This window comes from Triturus cristatus, chromosome 3_1, assembly GCF_964204655.1.
Source record: "Triturus cristatus chromosome 3_1, aTriCri1.1, whole genome shotgun sequence".
NCBI lineage: Eukaryota > Metazoa > Chordata > Amphibia > Caudata > Salamandridae > Triturus > Triturus cristatus.
The window spans coordinates 612,528,323-612,551,356 of record NC_140583.1 but is presented as its reverse complement, the minus strand read 5'-3'; the positions used below and the strand labels follow the sequence as shown (position 1 = coordinate 612,551,356).

The 23,034-nt window shown below is 48.1% G+C and overlaps 1 protein-coding gene across 2 annotated transcripts in view; it reads right to left on the bottom strand.

Moving 5' to 3' along the window:
- LRRK1 (leucine rich repeat kinase 1) overlaps window positions 1-23,034 on the bottom strand; it is an 800,699-nt gene that overhangs the window by 544,525 nt on the left and 233,140 nt on the right. For both annotated transcript variants that reach the window (XM_085644543.1, XM_085644544.1), the window contains exon 2: window positions 7,352-7,543. In XM_085644543.1, coding sequence (XP_085500669.1) covers window positions 7,352-7,418 — 67 coding nt within the window. In that variant the 5' untranslated portion in view covers window positions 7,419-7,543. The remainder of the gene's footprint in view (window positions 1-7,351; window positions 7,544-23,034) is intronic.

Genomic DNA, 23,034 nt, shown 5'->3' with positions numbered 1-23,034 from the left:
CGGAGTTGACCAAGGCATTGGCTTAACCGCAGAGCCAGGCCTTGCGTGGCGATTCTCCATCGGCGACCGATGGATGAGGTGAAGGCGCAGCACGTTTTGACTTCTTTTTATGGGACGATTTTGAGTGCGATGACAACCTTGGGATCCAATACCACTCCTGGGTCCTTCCTCCTGACCGGGAGCTTGATCACTGTGCAGCCATAAGTTTGAGAGATTGCCCCCTCAAGGCTTTCGGGTGCATGGCGCAGCACTCTGATCAGGCATTCGGGTCATGATCCCTCTCGAGGCATCAGAGGCATACAAGTTACGGGTCCGTCACTGACATCCGTCAGTGACGGCGCTACAGGGCTTGAAGCAGACCTTTTTGGATGACATCACTGCCACACCAGGAGGTAAACCTAAAAAAAAGACATCAATAAAATGTTTTAAAAAACTAGTCAAAAATGACTAAGCTCTTCCCGGATCTGCGCTGGCTGGCATGGAAAGAAAAGAACTGATGTCAACACTCCTTGGTGTCGCCTATATAGGCACTGCAAACTTCCATTCCGGCATGGACAATACCATACAGAGCCAAAAGATGCCACCTACTGGGGCATAGGTGTACTAGTCACAAAAATGTCCAGATCCAGTCTGATGGCTAGGGATATTTCTAAGGTAAGGAATCTATGGCTAGAAGGCTCTATTAGATAAAAGGATTCCAGCACTCATGAAGAAAGGGGTATCCAAAGGTTGAATTTGAAAAGATTTACAAACAATGGTGTTCACACTTCCACCTGTATTAAGTAGGAGGTAGGGCCTAATGATAGAATAGTCTTATGGGAGGGTCATAAACACATCAATATGGGAGCGCTCTTTCAGTCACGTATCTGTCACAAACAAAAAAATCCAATTGTTCATCAATAATAAATCACAACCATACTGTGCTTCACGGTCTATCTGGCATCAGCATGTGCACACTTAACCCACTGCGTATTTAGGTTTGGAGAGGCTTAGTTAAATGATTGAGAATTTTCAGAGGGGGGAGGGCATGGTCTTTAGCTTGTTAGCTATGCCTCTGTAAGAGGAAATTGAAGCCTGAAGTATCTCAAAGAATTAAGGGACAGTCATATCTCGAATAATGGGGCATGATTTTGTTATCTCACTTTACTGGAGCGTATTTCTCTGGGAAACAGAAGTACAGAGTACTCTATAGAGGCACAGAGGTGAAGGTGAATGCTGGCAATTCATCTTTGGCAGCTGGACTTAACTTAAAACGGCCAGCACCCTGTGTCCTGAGGCCAGTCAAGCACAGATATGCTTGACTTAGGCAGGATTTTGGGGGGGAAAGCGATGCACAAGTTGCGCTCACCCGCCGCATGTCCTCACCATCGGCCTGTTAAAATATGACCGAAATAAGAGAGGATGCGATCAAAAATGAATAACGTAATGGGTAAGACAAGTATACTAAGCGGCATCCAGCAATGTCGACATTGCATTTGATACTCTTTCCCAAGGCAAGGCTACAAGGACCATAAATAATAGGGAACAAGAATAACACAAAAAAAACAATAGAAGCCAAAATCTCGGAAAACACAAGCCTGACTGAGCCCTGTGGAATATGAGAACATGCACCCCATCTAAAAACAAGGAAATCAGAAAGAGTCCATTCTATTCAAACACAACTGAGGCCAAAACAAAGTAGTGGAAACCACTTCCCATGGCTTTAAGTGGGCCGAGTCGGTCCGGGTCTGAGCACGGCCGTTATTTTCAGGGGGCCTCGAAACTGGTCTCTATCGGGCTCTATTTTCGGGCCTCGCAGAGGTAGTCCGTTTTCTTTTTTTTTTGTCTTGCACCAAACATATTGTGCTCTAGCTCGAATTGCTAGGCAGGATCCTGAGGCCGCTGACCTTTGTGCACGCTGTAGATCCTTTCATGTAGATTTTTATCATACGATGCAGGACTGTGGGGAAGTATCACAGTTTAGGACAGAAAGTCCTCCCTTTACTCAGAATGACTCGGAGATAGGTGCCTGAAAAGTAATTAATTAAAGCTTTGTTTTTTGGGTAAGTTACCGGGAACTAAGGATAATAAAAAAAAACTTGCACTTTCATAGATTTAGCGCCTTATTTTTGGTAAGCGTAAGATTGCGATCCTGCAACCAGCCTCCAAACACACACAGCCGCACTTGAGTACTTCACAGGTCTTTAAAAGACCATTTGCTTGTTAACGAGGCTTTGTTGTTTTTCACCCCTTTGTAGAGCCCCTGCAGCTCCACTCTGCCTATTGCTTGAAGAATTAGGCCCTCCCCAAAATGTTTTCTTAGCCCCCCCCACCCTCGAAATTTGGCACAAATTGCGCCTTTGGGGATGGTGTATGGCGTTATCCACACATATCTTTATTTAGACCACGCCCCTACTTGGATAGGCCACACCCCTTTAAGAGTTTTTTCTCCCCCCACTTAAAGCCCTGCCACTTCCTATATTAAAGTAGTTCCTCCTGAATCAGGGCATGCTGAATGGATCAATGTTTATCTGCATCCTCCCACAAAATCTTGGCAGCCACTGCTTCGGCAGACTCCTGGCCAACCCTGCGAGCTGAAGCGAGTGACTTGAAAAGAAGCACAGCGCACTTCGACGAGCAGGAAAGGATGTTATGTTATGTTATGTTAGCTGGTGTTTTATTGAGCGCTCAGGTACTCAAGCAGAGTGTCCCGGCGCTATCAGACCCATAACGGCAGAGCCCCGGCGAAATAGAGGAGACTTATTGGCCGAACAGCCACGCTTTGAGCTCCTTTCTGAACGACACTAAGCTCTCACTCTTTCTTAAGGACAGTGGGAGGGCATTCCAGGCTCGGGGCGCAAGATATTTAAATGACCGCCCACCGATCCGAGCACGCCTAATTGCTGGGACTATGGTCAGAGACAATGGCGCCGAACGCAAGGCTCTGGAAGGCAGGTGAAAAGCAATTCTCTTCCTCAAATAGAGGGCACCAGTGCCATGGAGTGCCTTAAACGCTATGGTGAGAGCCTTAAACTCAATGCGTTTCTGAATTGGCAGCCAGTGAAGAGACTCCAGCAGTCCCGCAGCATGGGATTGATGGCCGAGGCCAAAGATTGCCCGTGCGGCCGAGTTCTGCACTACCTGCAAGCGTGAAAGAAGGTACTTCGGGAGACCCAGGTAGAGGATGTTAGCGTAGTCCAGCCTTGATCCTATCATAGCTTGCACCGTGGTTTTCCCATGGGCAATAGATAGGAAAGGGAGGAATTTCCTTAACATTTTCAGTATCCCAAAACACTGACCGACCAGGCTCAGAATCTGTGGCTTAAGAGTAAGACAATTGTCCATCCTAACACCAAGATTCCTAGCCACCGAGGCCACAGCGGAAGGAGGAAACATATCCGCCGGCCACCATGACTTCCAACAGGGATTCGGAGGACAGCCGAAGAAAAGAACCTCAGATTTGTCCGAGTTGCATTTCAACTGATTAAGTTGAAACCAGGCAAAAACCGCACCCAGACAGCTTTTAATGCGATCCCCGTTAAAGTCCATGTTTTTTCCACATGTGAAGAGAAGCCGAGTGTCATCAGCATATGAGACAATCTGGGCGCCAAATGACTCAGCCAGCGCCGCCAGAGGGGACATATATATGTTGAAAAGAGTGGGGCTTAATATCGACCCTTGGGGTACTCCCACCTCCAGATGCGGCACTGCCGCCGAGTATGGGGGAGCCCAGACTGTCTGTTGCCGGTTGGAGAGAAAGGACTTAAACCATCTTAACACCGTTCCCCCGACGCCAATCTCCAAGAGTCTAACCAATAGGCGGTCGTGTGGAACGGTGTCAAATGCCGCCGAAAGATCAAGCAACACCAGCAGTGCCTTCCCTCCGGTGTCCTGGACCTCCTTAATGGCCTCCGCCACCTCCAGCAGTTCCGTTTCCGTGCTCATATTCGCACGGAAACCGGATTGGGTATAATGCAGAACACAGTGTGACTCAACAAAGTCTGAGAGAACGGACTGTACATGCTTTTCCGCCACCTTAGCCAGGACCGGGAGCAGAGAGAAAGGCCGGTAATTAGCATGGATGGCGGGGTCCAGAGAGGGTTTCTTCAAAAGAGGAAGAACCAGCGCCTGTTTCCAGGCAAGCGGCACTATCCCGGTCTCCAATGAACGATTTAAAATCGGATTAACAATGGGGTTGATGACATATGCCACTTTGGCTAGAAACTTAGCGGGACAGGGGTCCAGCGGAGATCCAGATTTCATTTTAGAAAGAAGTTCCAGTGAGGCTTGAGGCTCAATAGGAGGAAAACTCGACAAACTGGGCAGTCCCGGGTCAGACACAAAGGAATGGGGTTCTGGATTAGGCACTCCCCCTATCATAACAGATGGAAAAGTTGCCTGGATGCTTTTGATCTTGTTAGCAAAGAAGCCTGCCAGTTGTGTAACCCAAGGTTCCGGAAAAGAGCACTTCGGAGGGAAGGAGGCTGGCGATGTGAATTCCTTCACAATCAGGAAGATTTCTTTGCTGGTGTTAGTGGCCTCCTCAATCCTTCGAGCAAAGTAGGCTTTCTTAGCCAGATACATTTCTTTGTGATAGGCCTTAGTGCAGCACCTATAGGCCTCCCTCAATGGTTCCAGATAGTTTGATCGCCATGCTCTTTCGGCCTTCTTACAGAGCCGTCGACTGGTATTGAGCGCTGGCGTGAACCATGGGGCAGACGCTCGTGTAGAGTTCTAAGGAGTCCGCCCAGGCGGTGCCAATTCCCCCAAACACTGCGTGAGCCACGTTTGAAAGCGGACTAAGTCCTCCTCTATGTCACCCGTCAACAAACAGGGGTGAGTTAACAGATGTTGTTCAATCATATCCGGTGTTACTCGATGGAGGGCACGGGACAACCGGGGCTGACACCCATTGTCTCTAATAGTCAGGGTGGTTTTATACTGGATTTTAAAAGTCACTAGTAGGTGGTCAGACCACAACACGGGAAGGGGGGGGAGCCACTGTAATAGGCATAGTGGAGAAAATTTGGTCCAATATATGCCCCTTGTTGTGAGTAGGAGACACTACATAGGGTGACAAGCCCAGTGGAGTGGTGATGTCTAAGACTTTGATGGTATCCGCAGCATCCGCTGCATCAAAATGAATGTTAAAATCGCCCAGGAGAACGAAGTGTTTAAACTGTACACTCATTGCCGAAATAACTGAGTCCAGCCCCTCGTGAAATGATCCAATAGGACCTGGGGGTCTGTAAACCAGCAGACCCGCGCAAGATTGGGCGGGTGAAAGTGTCAGACAAAATCCCAATGCTTCTGCCCCAGGAATGTCTTCCGTAGGGACGATAGAGCACTCGTAGCGTCTATCTATCACCAGAGCCACTCCCCCTCCTTTACCTGTGCACCGGTCTTTCCTTAGCATAAAGTAGTTAGAGGGCAGGGCATTAGCTACATCTGGACTTGAGGCTTCGCCAAGCCAGGTTTCCGTCAGGAAAAGGCAGGCGGGATTAGATTCTGATAGGTAGTTAAACAGATCCAGAGCATGTTTGCTCGCAGAACGAGTGTTTAGAAGGGCGCAGCTGAAAAAGCGTTCAGATGGTCCCGGCCTCACCGTTGGGATGACATGGTGCCCTGGCTCCGCGGGGCCCCTCTCAGCCCATACTTCCTTCAATGAGCACCCACAGCCAGTGCAATGGAAATTACCCTTAAAACAGTGGTCATACACAGTGCAGCCTCTATGAATAGACTGTCTTAAGCCCAGGAGATTTGCTGCAGAGTAGCCTCGGGTTCCTCCCTGGTGCTGCGTCCAAAGGTCCCCCACCCGTCCGCCTCCGGGACGCTGACGGGCGCAGACGGGCTTTCCTTAGGCGCTCCTTTGGCACGGGTTAGGCGCATCCGCTGCTCGCGTCCCCTGCGCGGAGCCATCCCCGTCTAAATTTATACTTCCCGCCCGTGAGGCAGCAAGCCTAGTCCGCAAACTAGCAAGCCTGCCTCACCCAAGATGGCCGCCGTACTTGTGCGCAGACTCCCCGTCTGTCCCTCAGCTCCTAATCGGCTGAGAGGGGGGCGCCCAGAAGAGCACGGCAAGAGGGAGCAGGGGAAGAGAGTCGCGGCCACCAGGGTTGCAGGTAGGTGCGCAACTGCCCCCAAATAGGTAAGGAACCAAGTCCCCCACACGATTAAATAAAAGGAGTACAGAGAGAGATCTCCCGGCTTTTCGCCTCAGGAGAAAAGACAGTGAACAATTAAAACAGTGGCAAGAGTCAAGGACAGTGCAATGCAATTTAAAACAACGCGCAAGAAAAGTGCAAAGACAATTTATTAAAAAGCTAAGAATGTATAGCTCACTCCGTCAGGCATCCGCCACGGGAGTCTCGTTAAGACAGGTCTGACCAGAGCCCAGAATGGAAGCTAAATTTATACTTCCCGCCCGTGAGGCAGCAAGCCTAGTCCGCAAACTAGCAAGCCTGCCTCACCCAAGATGGCCGCCGTACTTGTGCGCAGCCTCCCCGTCTGTCCCTCAGCTCCTAATCGGCTGAGAGGGGGGCGCCCAGAAGAGCACGGCAAGAGGGTGGCAGGGGAAGAGCGGCGCGGCCACCAGGGTTTCAGATAGGTGCGCAACTGCCCCCAAATAGGTAAGGAACCGAGTCCCCCACACGATGAAATAAAAGAGTACAGAGAGAGATCTCCCGGCTTTTCGCCTCAGGAGAGAAGACAGTGAACAATTAAAACAGTGGCAAGAGTCAAAGACACAGTGCAATGCAATTTAAAACAGCGCGCAAGAAAAGTGCAAAGACCATTTATTAAAAAGCTCCGTATGTATAGCTCACTCCGTCAGGCATCCGCCACGGGAGTCTCGTTGAGACAGATGTGGTCCCCATAGCGTTTTTTTGGGGCAAGGTTATAGTAACATTTCTATTATAGCATGCTAACCAAAACCTTAAACATTTGTCCTTGACCACAAGAGTGCTTCTCTGCCACATTTTCTATAATATTACACCCAAACATCAGCTGAAAATGGTCTCAAGGTTGTCAGTTTCTACACCGGTCTATCATCACAATGAGAAACAGAAAGTTGATAGACTCTGAATTCTTAACAAATCAAGTAACAGCTTTACCACCGTTCCTGAAGTCATGCAATAATATAGCTTTGCAGTCAGCTGCTAGGGCCCTAAACTCGAGTTATAGCCCAGAACGGTAGGCAAACATTGGAATGTTGCAGCAGAAGGCCTTCATCAGCCATTATTGGCCCAAGTCACTTTTATTGTCTCCAATGGAGTTCGCGGCATTCCTATGTTCTGGTGATTCTTAGGTTTACAGAATAATTTGTAATTGTTTCTAAAACAAACATATCTAAAAAGGAGTTTGTTTTGTTTACCATCATGTTGATCCATATTGCTCCCTTGAGAGTCTTCTGATTGTTCGACGCCCACACACCAGTACATTCTGAGACGTTGCTTGCTGTGGCCCACTCAAGAAGAGCCTTATTTTCACGACATGTAAAAGCGAATGGCAAATTCAAATTGTGTCGTCTTCTGTTGGATATGGCCAGTTATAGTTGACGTCTCCACTGGAAGAGAGAGAAAAAATGAGAGCTATTATCAAAATAAGTACAAGTGCACATGTCACTCTATCCCTAGTTTCAAACAAGAATTGTCAAAGCTTATACAAGAGCTATTGGCTTTGCCAATTTGCTTTAGTCATGATGTACACCAGTGAGGCTGCTGTTTAGCATGGCTAAAAGTTAGTGGCATAGAGGAAAGGGGCGTGGAGTGGAGAAGAGTGTCAGAGTGAATTGGTGTAGAGTGGAATGTCGTGGATTGGAGTGGATTAGAGTGTCGGGGAGTGGATTAGAGTGTCGGGGAGTGGATTAGAGTGTCGGGGAGTGGATTAGAGTGTCGGGGAGTGGATTAGAGTGTCGGGGAGTGGATTAGAGTGTCGGGGAGTGGATTAGAGTGTCGTGGAGCAGAGGGTCGTGGAGCAGAGGGTCGTGGAGCAGAGGGTCGTGGAGCAGAGGGTCGTGGAGCAGAGGGTCGTGGAGCAGAGGGTCGTGGAGCAGAGGGTCGTGGAGCAGAGGGTCGTGGAGCAGAGGGTCGTGGAGCAGAGGGTCGTGGAGCAGAGGGTCGTGGAGCAGAGGGTCGTGGAGCAGAGGGTCGTGGAGCAGAGGGTCGTGGAGCAGAGGGTCGTGGAGCAGAGTGTCGTGGAGTAGAGTGTCGTGGAGTAGAGTGAAGGAGTGTACAGTGGAGGGACATGGAGGGGCGTAGGGTGAAGGGGGGCATGAAGTGGAGAGGGACAGAGTGAAGTGGCAAAAAAAGTGGAGGGGCATAAGAGCGGAGGGGGCGAAAGAGCGCAGGGGGCGTAGAGTGGAAGGGGCATAGAGTGGAAGGGGCATAGAGTGGAAGGGGCATAGAGTGGAAGGGGCATAGAGTGGAAGGGGCATAGAGTGGAAGGGGCATAGAGTGGAAGGGGCATAGAGTGGAAGGGGCATAGAGTGGAGGGGGCATAGAGTGGAGGGGGCATAGAGTGGAGGGGGCATAGAGTGGAGGGGGCATAGAGTGGAGGGGGCATAGAGTGGAGGGGGCATAGAGTGGAGGGGGCATAGAGTGGAGGGGGCATAGAGTGGAGGGGGCATAGAGTGGAGGGGGCATAGAGTGGAGGGGGCATAGAGTGGAGGGGGCATAGAGTGGAGGGGGGCGCACAGTGCAAGGGAGCGTAGAATTAAGTGGAGTGTCAGAGTGCCATAGAGTAGAATGTCATATAGCAGAGTAGAGTAGAGCAGAGTACAGAGAAGTGAAGTGTCGCTGAGTGGAGTGTCAGAGTGGCGTGGGGTACAGAGGAGTGCCGTAGAGTGGAGTGTCAGAGAGGGGCAGAGTAGAGTGGAGGGGCATAGCGTGGAGTGTCGGAGTGTTGCAGAGTGGAATGTCGTAGAGTGGAGTGTCATGCAGTAGAGTGGAGTGTCATGCAGTAGAGTGGAGTGTCATGCAGTAGAGTGGAGTGTGAGTAGAGAGTAACCCTGTGGAGTGGTGTGCAGGGGCAATAAAGTAATGGGTGGAGGGGTGGTGGAGTGGAGGGTGGAGGGGTGGTGGAGTGGAGGGGCATAGAGTGGTGTAGAGTGGAGTAGAGTGGAGTAGCACAGAGTGGAGTAAAGTGGTGTGGAGTGGCATAGCTGTAGCTGCAATAAATGGAGGAGAGTGTTAGTATTAAAGTGGAGTGGCATTGAGTGGAGTAGAGAGTCATAATTGAATGACAGAGTGAAGTGACGTAGAGTGGCATAGCGTAGAGTGCAGTAAAGAGTCAGAGTGAAGTGGCACAGCATGGAGTGTCATAGAGTTGAGTGGCTTAGAGTGAAGTGACATACAGTGGGGTGCCATGGAGTGGCGTATGTACAGTGGAGTAAAGTGCCAGAGAGTGAAGTAGTGCAGCGTGGAATGTCGTAGGGTAGTATAAAGTGGCATGCAGTGTAAAATTATCAAATAGCAGAGCACCCCAAATTTAGAGTAATTGTTCAATTCTTACTGTAAGCCCCCTAACCATAGTTACTATAGCCAGTCTCATATGAAACCATATTCTCTCATTTTCCAATGGTGAATTAAAAACGTAAAGTGGAGTTGCGTAAAGTAGAGTGGCGTAGAGTTGAAGAGTGGCGTAGAGTTGAAGAGTGGCGTAGAGTTGAAGAGTGGCGTAGAGTTGAAGAGTGGCGTAGAGTTGAAGAGTGGCGTGGAGAAGAGTGGCGTGGAGAAGAGTGGCGTGGCGTGGAGAAGAGTGGCGTGGAGAAGAGTGGCGTGGAGAAGAGTGGCGTGGAGAAGAGTGGCGTGGAGAAGAGTGGCGTGGAGAAGAGTGGCGTGGAGAAGAGAGGCGTGGAGAAGAGAGGCGTGGAGAAGAGAGGCGTGGAGAAGAGAGGCGTGGAGAAGAGTGGCGTGGAGAAGAGTGGCGTGGAGAAGAGTGGCGTGGAGAAGAGTGGCGTGGAGAAGAGTACGATGGAGTAGAATAGAGTGGCCTGGCCTGGAGTAGAGTGGCATATTGTGGTGTGGTGAAGCATGGAGTGGAGTATAGTGTCGTCGAGTGGAAGGCCATAGAGTGGAGTAAAGTATCGTAGAACGGAACAGCAAAGAGTGGAGTATGCACGCTGTGGTAACAAGTGGTGGCTACTTCACTATGGCAGAGGTGCGTCGCCCCACTGAACAAAAGGAAAAATAAAATGATAATAACTATTGTTACTATCATTTTAGTTTTCCTTTTTCATCAGTGGCTCTCGGGCAGGGCGGGGCTGGCCAGAGGAGGGGGTGGAGTGGTTTACACTCCCTAAGTGTGCACAAACGTTTGGCCGGCCCTCTTGCGCTGGCCAAACAGTCCTCCACACTTTCCATTTTCCATACTAGGTTGCATTACACAGCCTGGTGAGGAACATGCAAAGCCTCCCATTCCCCATCACAAAGCTGTATTGAAGCGTTGTTGGCTCTGGGGAGCTTGGGAGCCTGGGTGCTTCCTACTGCTGGCCGGGATGGCAGGAAGAGAAGCAAGATGACAGAAGAGAGCTGGTGGCTGGCCGTTACAGGTAAGTGGTTTTATATTTTCATTTTTTAGTCGTCTCTCCCTTCTCCCCCGCCCCATCTGCCCAGCCACCCGGGTCCGGTAGCAGCCACTACTGGTGGTAACACACAGCACATATAAACCTATCAGTCACCCCTATGCCAGGCCTTATCAATCTTGAAGGCAGGGTGCTAGGTTTTATGTGAGAGGGTGCTCCTGCATGAGCAGAGCCACTCTGCAGCCTTCGGAACCTATATTCCGGGGTGGTTTGTGATGCAGCCCACCATATATATTTAAGTGCATTATAACCTCGCGGTAAATGCTAACTTTAAAACGGCTGCATGGAAAAATTTTGTGTTTGGTGTCAAACACCTTGGAATCATACCTCCCCACCAGTAACTGGTGTGGGAGGTATGATTCCACCCTCCTAGAGGGAGAAATATGACAACACCGGTACACCCGGTACCAGCTTAACAGAACCTGGCATCACAAAATGGATGCTGCCAGCCACAGACATGAGTCTGCCCTCCTGCTGCTGGACAAAACACCGGCAGGGGAAGGCTGGAAAATAGGTTTCCTGTCACAGGGAGGTGTGACCATCTCCCAGACAGGCTTTAGTGTATTGGGGCTGGTTGGGTGCACTCCAAGAGTGCTTAGAAGTTGGCACTGGGGGCACATTTGGTGTCCCTGTGCATAGTCCAGCTCAAACCGGTTGTAGAAGCCATTTGCTCCTGCTCTGGCGTGAAACTGGACAAAGGACATAGGTGTAGCCACCCCTCTGTCCTTATCCTCCCATAGGTGGGTCCCCACAGTTTGTCCCACCCCTTCCTTGGGTATAAAGTAGGAACCCCTGACTACAGGACTTTAAATTTACCTGGCGAAACTCTGCTACAAAAACCAAGTACTTCGACTGTCTAAACTACGCTGGATGACTGAAGAATATCCCTTGGAGTAAAGGAGTTAGTCCCCTGCAAGGCAGGCACCTTAAACGCGTCTAAGTGGTTTGCATCTCTCGAGCTCCTGAGGACTCTGAAGATATCTGCAACACAGGAGGTGGGTTCCCAAGTGTCCCAGAGGTCTACTAGTGCTCTCAGCAATCCGGAGACCCACAGCTCTCGTGGGGACCGTGCAACCCGAACCCCTGTGTACCGTGCCCATTTGCAGCAGCCTATGCTTTTCGGCGATCCCTGAGGCTGTGCTTTGGGCTACTTGTAGTCCTGACCCCAAGCTGTATTTCCACTGAAGATTTCCGGCCTACACTCCACGAGTGTTCCGTGGGCTGGTATTTTGTGATTCAGCTCGAGGTCTCTTCGCGATCCCTAGTCCGTCGACCTGTCGGTCCCTATGAGGTAACTTTGACTTTCTGTGGGCTTTCCTGGTTGCTCCAGACGTGCCCCGACTCTCCATAGCTTGGAGAGTCCCCAGGACCTTGCTGGTCCTCACCGAAGCATCTTTCCTCTGTTCGCGTGGGTTGCAGTTGCCAAGGCTTGTTGGTGTTCAATCCGGACACTGCTGCCCCCCTGCCCCCCAGCACTCGACATCCTTCATGAGACAGCTCACCTCTGGACTTTGGTCGTCGTCGACATCTGCTGGTCCCCGTGGCTGCACAGTCAAGCTTCCCCTCATCTCACCTGAAACACCAGACATCGGTGGGCATTCGTCTATCGTGCCCCTGGTCACTGAAGTGACCCAGACTCTGTCTCCTCTGCTTTCAGGTTCTTCTCAGCTCCAATCCAGGCTTGGATCACACCAGATACTTCTCATCTTCCCAGCAGCAGCACTTCTTCGCATCACGCCATTGAAATCAACAAGCCTTTCCAAAACCACTCGACCCCTATGCAACGGGCTCTCCTGGGATAGGTAACACGGGTACCTCGGTACTCTCAAGGTTTCTGGCCTTAGAACCTTCCATGTTCCAAAGGGTTTGCTTGAAGTCCTCTCCTAAGTGTCCTTAACCTTTAAACTTCCAACCACGACGTTCCCATAGAGTTGTACGGAGATCGCGTCTGTGTCCTCCGTGGGTCCCCTGTTTCACTACTTTGGGTGGTTTCTTGGGGTCCCAAAGATTCTACGTGCTCTAGGCACTGTGTCAAGTCGTGGTTGTTATACCACTTTCTTAGTATATGGTTTGGTCTCCCCCTGGAGCCCACTGTGTATTGTGCTATTTACTGTCGTTCTAGTGCTTTAATATTGTGTACCTTGTTCTCTAATCTCATAAAGAGGTTAGTAGAGAGAGTTTAGAAATAAATACATATATTTTATATATACCTTGTGTGGTTCTCCCTTCATTTGGTCATTGAGGAGGTTATAATCTGGTAAACCAAGCTGCTTTACATTCCTTCGAGACTTAGACTGAAGCCTGCTCTCCATAGCTACCACTAGGATAGCTTTCAATAAAGGTTGTCTTTAACCTAATCATCAATAAGGGTCGTTTGGACTGGTGCAAGGTGCCCACTTTAACTAGTGGACAGCATATACCAAGCCAACTTCTCACACAGGGGTCTCCATCGACAGGAGAATTACATCCTTTCTGAACAATAGTTGGCCGTACAGAACCGACCCCACTGGGCTTGATACAGAAACAGAGTATTTCACATAAAAGTCTTCAGTTTTTCACCTATGGTGGTCGGGTACTCACAGGGATTTATTTGATGGGAAAAGACTGACAGCGAGAGAAGATTTTTCACGTGTTAATTGATTTGATTACAACTTTTGTAAAATGGGCAACATTATGCTATGTAAAGGAATACAGGCTATTATTATGCTGTAACACTATTAGCAAGTGGGAAATAAAAGAAGTCTTAGTGATTGCAACCGATTTCGCACTTAGAGTCTGAGGCTTTATGTATCAAGTCTCCTTTTTTTTTTTACCGAAGTCCTGGGTAAGTAGCACTGTAAACAATAAAAAGGATCACCACCAGACACCTTAGTGGTACCAATTTTATCAGTATCACAAGAATGTAAAGCTGAACAGCATGCCACAAGACTAGAACTTGTAACCTTCTGGTTACCCATCGATTTTTACAGCAAGAACATTAGCCCACTAAGGTGCGTAACCGGCTATGTCTGCTGGCCAAGCCGATCCGCTAGCTTCATAGTTCATTGGGTTGGGTCCCCTCTGCATAGATTTACCTGAACTAAGTAGATTCCAGCTTCCAGTACTGTTAAAATAGTTCAATTGATTAACAAATGTGTTAAAATGCACTGTGGACAATATGGAGGCCACAGGCTTGATTTGTAGTGAGAGACTTAAGTGTGGTCATGCATTTGTTACAGATAAATCAGATACATGCTTCAGTGCATAGCTTCCAGTCCTGGTAAGAAAGCTCAGTAAGTAAAATATCCCCCAGCAAATGCAGGTTTATGATGATGCAAATGACATAGGTTTGAGTCCCTGCAAGGCTAACTAAACCTTCAATCTTCTGTTGTCATGGACAGAAGTATTATTAAGTTGGCAGGTGGACCTAAACGGGGCAGTCACTCAACCTGCAAAAGACAAACCCAGAGCTGTCACCAGTAAGTTGCAACCCAAGGGAGGAGAGCAAACAAAGTACACCCTGACGTTCTAAAGAGGCAGCTGGTGGTACGAAAAATGGAAAGTACGTTCTAGTGACAGGGTAAGATGTCATTAAGTCAATATACAAAGCCAATAAAGAGGGGCATGAAGCATAGTGTGTAGGTGGAGATGAGATAACCTACAGTCAATACCTCAATGTGTCTCTATATCGCATAATTTTCTGTATCAACACTCTACATCAGATTCACAACAACTAGCTGTGTCAGTGGATTAATGGCTAATAATAAATGTTGTAACAATGTACGGAAGAGATTCAATTAAAGTTCTGTATATACATTTTGAAGAGACCCCACTAAATTACTGCGCCTTGATTTGGAACAGGAGAACAATTTTAAAAGTTTGGTTCAGACCTCAAATAAAATGTTGTACCTAAATGTGGAAACAAAAACAATAAGGAAGAAGCAGGTTAAATTAGTAAAGAATCTATCTACCATCACCTAGTTTTGCACATCATCCACTGTCCCCCACCCTGCTCCACCAGAGTGCTCTTCTCGGTGTATGGCAAGCAGGGCTGGACTGGTCTATAGGGCAATCTAGCAATGCCTGAAAGGCCAATCTAACAAGTCAGTGGGTGGGCCCATTTTGCCATTGTAGGAGTAATTTTGGGTGCGGTGGACTGATTTTGTGGCTCTGTTTAAGGCCAGTGCTGTGAACTATATAATGAATAGGATTGTGGACAACCGGCATTACACAGGAGGATATGCTCTGTAAAGGAAAGAGCACTTTTCAAATTTATCTGCCTGGTCCACAAGGTCTTACATGGCCACGCTCCAAATTACTAGTTGAGAGAGGGATCTCTGATGTTCCCACCAGATGTTATCCAATCCTAACATACTGTTCACCTCTACAACATAATACAAGACATTTGAAGCAATGGCCTTTCATCCTTATGGAGCTCTCAAGCTTGAATCTTTCTAATATTCAGGAGATCACTAAAATCCATTTCTTCAGGCAGACTTCTTGCTAGCACCACCTTTGCTTTCCTCTGTTTCTCTACTTTAGAAGGCCCTTTCAGTCAGATGCCTAAAATAAGTTTCCTTTCTTCTTCCTGAAGACTGTTCACCATGGCTTTACAACCTTTCTATCAGCATACATGGGAGGTTGCTTGCAGTCATTTACATTGGAAGTTATTACATTGTGGTTTTTACATTCGGGACTGCCTTTATATTGCAGGTCTTTACATTGCATGCCTTTACCTCTGCATGTCCTTCACAGGTAAGTATGCATTACATTTAACCCTTTTGTATTCAATATCTATGCATTAATATTGATTTATATAGATGTTAAAGTAGAATTTATATGTATATACTGAATATATATGTATACATAGAATTTAAATGTATTAGATTACATTTAATTAAAAAAATATCTAATTATTCAATTTTAACGTTTGAATATATTGAAATGTACATTAATTAATTTGTATTAGTTAAAAAACACTGATACCTATACATTTTCATTCTGTCACCACCCATTTACACTACTCATCCCTGACCAGTATACCCCCCCTTATTACCCTTATACACTACCCATCCCTGAAGTCTAAAAAACATCCTTACCACTTCTGTACACTACCCATTCCTAAGGCCTAAAAACTCCTCACTACCCCTAAACACAACCCATCCTTGAGGCCTACGAACTATTTATCACATCTATCTACTAACCATTACTGACCCTAAAAACCAAAAACTCTCAATACCACTATATACTACACAGCCATGAACCCTAAAAGCTTCTTACTACTTCTATTCACTACCCATCCCTGAGGCAAACTCTTTACTACCACTATTTACCACCTATCCCTGAAGCCTAAAAACCTATTACTACCCCTACATACTGTGGAAAACGTGTAATATTTTACTTAGCATAAGCTACTACCATTTTGGCTGTGGTGTCCATTTAGTTTCCTTCATAATCCTTTTGTCTTCTGCTGCTCGTCTTTTCACTGTGCTTGTGTTATCTATTTTAGTTGATTTCCTGACTCAGCTAAAAAACAATGTACGTGCTGAGGGTTTGTAGCTGCCAGTGCACCTGGTGATAGATGTTAACTGTCGACCATTTACTGCTGCCATAAGCATTCCTGCTCCTCCTCCCACTTTGCTGGGACAATGACAACAACACCACCACCACCCTGCTAGACAACCTCGCCAACCTTGGACTCAAGAAACTTGTGAACACCCCCACCCAGTACGCCGGCCACACGCTTGACCCTGTCTTCTCCTCCAGCAACCACATCTCCTTCAGCCACTCCACCAGACCACACTGGACAGATCACAGCTGCGTCCACTTCAACTTCAGGAAAACCACAACCCACCACCACCCGCAACAGGCTCCCCGAAGATGCTGGCGCAAGATCACCACCGACCAGCTCACCACTTCTCCGAGCCAAAATCCTCCCGCCAACACTACGGACTCCAATGAAGCAGCCCGTAACCTCATACAGTGGCTCACCAACTGCGCCGATGCCCTTGCACCACTGAAGAATCCTCCCAGCGGACCCGGCAGAAAGAAAACCTCGTGGTTCACCAACGACCTGAAAGACTCCAAGAAATCCTGCCGTACCCTCGAGAAAGCCTGGCGCCACGACCAGTCAACAGAAAACATGACTGCCCTCAAGAACGCCATCCGCAAACACCATCAGCTGATCCGCACCACCAAAAGGACTGCATTCAGAGAACGACTAGACAACAACACCCACAACAGCAAGGAACTGTTCAGCATCGTTAAAGAGCTCTCCAACCCCAGCGCCAGCAACAACGACATCACACCCTCGTAAGACCTCTGCGACGCACTCGCCTTGTTCTTCCACCGCAAGATCGCCGACATACACAACAGCTTCGGTGCCCAGACCACGCACCCAACCACCGAACCAACGCCCCCCCACCACTACCCTCTGTGCCTGGACCCCCGTCAGCACTGAAGACACCACCCACGTGATGAACACCATCCACTCCGGTTCCCCAGCCGACCCCTGTCTACACCACATCTTTAACAAAGCCGACTCCATCATCGCACCCCAACTCCGGAACATCATTTACAACTCCTTCGCATCTGCCACCTTTCCGGAGAGCTGGAAGCATGCGGAGATCAGCGCCATCCTAAAGAAACCCACCGCGGACCCCACGGACCTCAAGAACTTCCGCCCCATCTTGCTCCTCCCCTTCCCCGCTAAAGTCATCGAGAAGACTGTCAAGAAGCAGCTAACCGCCTTCCTCGAGACAAACTGCTCCCTTGACCCATCACAGTCCGGATTCCGAGCAAACCACAGCACCGAGACCGCCCTCATCGCAGCCACCGACGACATCAGGTACCTGCTCGACAACGGGGAAACTGCTGCCCTCATCCTCCTCGACCTATCGGCCGTATTCGACACAGTCTGCCACCGCACCCTAACAAACCGCCTCCACCACGCCAGGACCCAAGGAATGGCCCTGGAATGGATCACCTCCTTCCTCTCCGACAAAACTCAGAGAGTCCGCCTACCTCCCTTCCGCTCAGCGGCAACCAAGATCATCTGCGGCGTACCTCAAGGCTCCTCGCTCAGCCCCACCCTCTTCAACGTCTACATGAGCCCCCTCGCAGCCATCGCACGCCAACACAACCTAAACATCATTTCCTACGCTGACGACACCCAGCTGATCCTCTCCCTCACCAACGACCCCACCACCGCCAGAGCTAGCCTCCAGGACGGAATGAAAGACGTCGCGGAATGGATGAAGCTCAGCCGTCTGAAACTGAACTCAGACAAGACGGAAGTCCTCATCCTCGGACCATCTCCCTCCGCCTGGGACGACTCCTGGTGGCCCCCAGCTCTGGGCACCGCCCCCAAGCCCACGGACCATGCACGCAATCTGGGTTTCATCCTGGACTCCTCCCTGACAATGACCAAGCAAGTCAACGCCGTCTCGTCATTATGTTTCAACACCCTGCGCATGCTCCGAAAGATCTTCCGGTGGATCCCCACCGAAACCAGAAAGACGGTCACCTAGGCCCTCGTCACCAGCCGACTGGACTACGGGAACGCCCTCTACGCTGGAACCACAGCCAAACTACAGAAAAGACTCCAGCGCATACAGAACGCTTCTGCACGACTCATCCTGGACATCCCCCAACACAGCCACATCTCTGCCCACCTAAGAGACCTGCACTGGCTCCCTGTCAGCAAACGGATCACGTTCAGGCTCCTCACCCACGCTCACAAGGCTCTCCATGACATGGGCCCCATATACCTCAACAGCCGCCTCATGTTCTACACACCCACCCGACAGCTCCGATCCACCAGCCTCGCCCTCGCCACCGTCCCACGGATTCGCAGAACCACCACCGGAGGAAGATCCTTCTTCTACCTGGCTGCCAAGACGTGGAACTCCTTCCCCACCCACCTCCGACTGACCCAGGACCATCTCTCCTTCAGGAAGCAACTCAAGACCTGGCTCTTCAAGCAGTAGCAGCACTCCCCCTCCCCCCCCCTCCCAGCGCCTTGAGACCCTTGCGGGTGAGTAGCGCGCTCTATAAATGTGTTTGATTGATTGCTGACCACGTAGTTATTCATCTGCCCTAGTTTGCTGATAACTATTTCTAAAACTTATTCTTCCTATTTCTGTTCACATGCTTACATTGCAGAAAACCGGTATAAAAAGGTACACGGTTTGTGAATTCAGTGTACTACCTCATGTAGCACTTGAGAGTGTTGTGTGGATGTGCTCCCACTCATGAGTGATTAATAAACTTGTTATTTATTCCAACTCCAGTGCTGATCTCTATTTTGTTGCTCTGGACCCATGGACAAGAGGGTGCCCCTGCACCAGTGTGCCCACTTTTAGGCACATTTCCACAGTTGGCGCCCGACACGTGGGGCCCCATTGAAGACGCGGCCGTCCGAAGGAGTGGTCTTGACGGAGGATCGAAATCTTACTGAGGAAGCACACTGCATGAAAAGACCTTTGTCTTTGCAGACCGACGTGACTTTTCCGGTTTTCCCGATTTGACCCTCCAGGTGGTGGCCGGTCTCAACTGGGGTTTGCTTTGGCGCAATTTTGAAGTAACATTAGGTCGACCAAGAGATCGGCAGGTGGGAGTTGGAGATGTCTGTTTGGTAATGTCGCTGAAGCGACACTCTTGATTTGTTGGGCCTGCGCTTTTTGTTTAGATTTGTTTTTCGATTTTTGCAAAGTTTGAAGGCAGGTAATGTGGAGATTTTTCTCATTTTGAAATATTTGTTTGGAGTAGTAATATTTTACACATATTGGTAAAGCATGCCTGTTCTTAGCACACTCCATAGGTGGTGTTGCTGCTTTGGTGGTACCAAAGTAAACTTGGAAAAAAGTCAGCCGGCTACCCTAGAGGGGACACCGAATAGAGATATGTATGTCAAATATGGTATTTCTTCCATAATGTATGGTACACTGTGGAACAAATATACAAAGAAAGATTCTGATTTGCAATGGCCAGTGAATGGGTCATTTGATTTTAAAAAGGTTCAATATGTAGAGCAGTGTTTGTTTAAAAGAAAAAGTAGACAGGATATGTTTGATTGTGTGCGTATGTGGGAGAAAGAAGTAAGAGTTAAGAGAGCAGAAGTTATAGCAGAAAAAGAACAACGAAAAACGATATATCAAAAAGCGCTAGAATTAAAAAATAAAGAAAACAAGGAAAAAATAGAAAAAGAAGATGGGTAAAGTCGATTAGAGGTAAATGGCCAGTACCCCATTAGGCGCCCTATTTATCCCATACTTAATAAACCTCAGGATGACTGCATCGTATTAGAACGCCCTCCACCCGCGTATAACCTTCCCACTCCAAGTGCCCCTGATGAGGTTTCGGACGACGAGCATTTGTCTTCAGACGACAAGGAACAAGATAAGCAAGATGGGCGACAGACTAGCTCTACTTTGACTAAAGCAGAAAAAGATAAATTAAAAACCGCTGCTAGAGAGGAGGCTCATTGGCCTCACGCTGCATCTGTCATCGTAGCTATGGTTCAACAGTGGCAAAATATGGAGCAATTTTATTTTGTAGAAAAATTTGCTTGGGAGGTCATATTTGATTATAGACCAATTTCTCAAGAACTAGAGCCAGCTGATATAAATACGGATTATAAACTATTAACAGAAGGGACTTTCCCTTTTTCGGCTTTACCCGATATGATTAGACGAGTGGTTAAAATACGAGACGCAGCATTAAGTTTACGAAAGGAGCAAGAATTAGCTAGAAAACAGAGAGGTATAGAAGCAGTTCAAACTCAAGCACAGGACGTAGATGCTCCGGTGGAAGAGGTTGCACCCAGTAGTACTATAGTTACTGTGAAACCTATGCGTGAAGCTGCACCCCTGTATGTTCCTCGAAGGATGAAGGAACCAATGATGATACAACTTCGGATGATGCAAAGGGATATCTTATATGTAATTGGGTTTACACTCCTTGGAGTACAGCTGACGTGATAGCTCTTAAAGCGGCTTTGCCCGACCCCCGGAAAAATCCTGCCGCCTTCTATGAGGAGGTGGAAGGAGTCATTAGTTCCTGCATAATGACCTTGCCAGATATTGATATGTTCTTCGGGCTTATTTTGCCTCCTGATATGTGGAGAACGATACGCAAGTTATAAGAAAATGTAGCATATGGTGATACCTGGGAAAATTTAGAACAAATAGATGCGGAAAGGGAGCCTGCGCAGAAACATCAGAAGGTTATATTAGATCTTCCTAACGCTATTGTGACTAAGTTAAGGACTCTCATACCCCCTCAGAAAATAGATTGGACTACATTAGCGTCCTGTAAACAGAAAACAGATGAGTCAGTTTCAGATTTCTTTTCAAGGTTTGAGGAAACATTCCATGATTTTAGTGGTCAGTCTTTGGCCGATGATACGGGTAAGCATTGGTTTGTCGATAAATTTGTAGCTAATATGTTACCGGAAATAGCTAGTCGCTTAAAGGCCAGTGAGAGTTCTTGGACCACGTCTTCCCCAGTTTCCCTTTTGACTATTGCCCAATATTATGAGCGCAGAACAGGAAGCAAAAGACAGGGAGGATAAGAAGGATAAAGAATTAAAGACAGTTATGTTGGCTCAAGTATATGGTCCACCATTTAGGGGAGGTGGAAGAGGCGGACATGCAATGTTTACACCTGGAGTGCCCCCTCTCCCTCGAGCAAATTTGTCCCCTGATCATTGTGCTTATTGTAAAGAGACTGGGCATTGGCGTTCCGAGTGCCCTCTTTTGCGAGGTCAGCAGTATCAGCGGGGAAGGCGGGGGGGGGGGGGGGGGGGGGAGAAGTATGAGAGGACGCCCAGGTAATTCAGGAAACAGGGGAGGTACAGGAGCTCGCCCCAGATTTGAAGCAGTTGAACAAGAACCAAATTAGTCGAATACTTTTAATAGATGAAGTCAATATCAAATGTCTGATTATTCTGCTGATGCCCTTGTGGATTCAGAATATGCATAGGGATGCCTAGGATGGGGTAAGGAACCGGTTGAGGTGCCAGAAGATCAAATGGGCCCTTATGTTGGCACAAACGTCTTGGGATCTACTGATCGGTTTCTGTTTGATACAGGAGCTACCCGTAGTGCTCTGTCTAAACAAATTGGTTCCTAGGGCTCCCCTGTCCGGCACAATGATAACTTCGATAGGATTCGATGGGACACCTACACCAAGCCCACTTTCACAGCCACTTGAATTCAGACTTGATAAATCCACTGCAGCATGTCCATTTTTGCTTTCCCCTACCACACCGGACAACATTGTGGCTATTGATCTGCTTAAATATTTTTGTGCCACAATACGTTGTTCTCCGGAAGGTGTGCGTGTTATTTTGAATGACAATTACCCAATGGTTGAGAGATCTTGTCTTATCAATGAGGATGTCGCTCTGGCATCCTTACCCAGTACTTTGTGGGCTAAATCAGATGCTGATGTGGGTCAAATGGTTATTCCACATGTACATATTCAAGTAAAGGAGGGTGTTTCATTGCCTCGACGGCCCCAATACAAAATAGCCAGAGAAGGTGAAGAAGCATTACCACATATTGTTCAGAATTCTATTAAAGTAGGGGTAGTGGAAGAAGTCCCCTATAACATTTGCAATAGCCCTATCCTTCCTATTTTGAAAAAAAGACACTGACACTAAAATCTACAGATTCATTATTGATTTGTGAGAAATTGTAGTGCCCCAATATCCAGTGGTTTCTGATATCACTACAATTCATACTATGGTCCCTGCTACTGCCAATAAATTTTCGGTGATCGGTTTGAAGAATGCTTTCTTCTCGATACCCATTCACCCTGAAAGCCGTTATCTTTTCGGATTTACGTTGAAAAATAGATCATTCCGGTTCTGTAGAACTCCACAGGGCTATACAGAAAGTCCTAGTATTTATAGTCAGGCGTTAAAAAGACAGCTTGATTCCTTTCCTGTACCAACAGGGGTGGCTCTTATCCAGTACGTCAACAACATCTTGTTGGCTGCAGATACCCCTGAGCAGTGTGAAGAAGGAACACTGTTATTGTTATCATTTCTTGCCTCTCACAATCACAAAGTCTCGCGAAATAAATTGCAATTTTGCAGACAGCAGGGTACCTATTTAGGTCACCTCCTGTCTAAGGAGGGACGTGCACTTACACCAGACCGCATTCAAACTATCTTAGATACTCCCATGCCCTGTACTCAGAAGGATGTCTGCGTACTGATTGGCCTCACTTCTTTCTGTAGGCAGTGGATCCCCAGTTTTTCACACATTATTAAACCTTTGTTGGCCCTTTTGACTAAAGACACTCCGATGCCCCTCCCATGGACTACTGAATGTCAGAATGCCTTCCAACAGCTACGCCAAGCTCTTTGCTCTGCACCAGTATTAGGAACTCCAGACTACACTAAGACTTTCACACTCTATGGTTGTGGACCAGGGTCAAACTCAGGGTTGTGGACCAGGGTCAAAACGGACTCGATAATTCTCGCC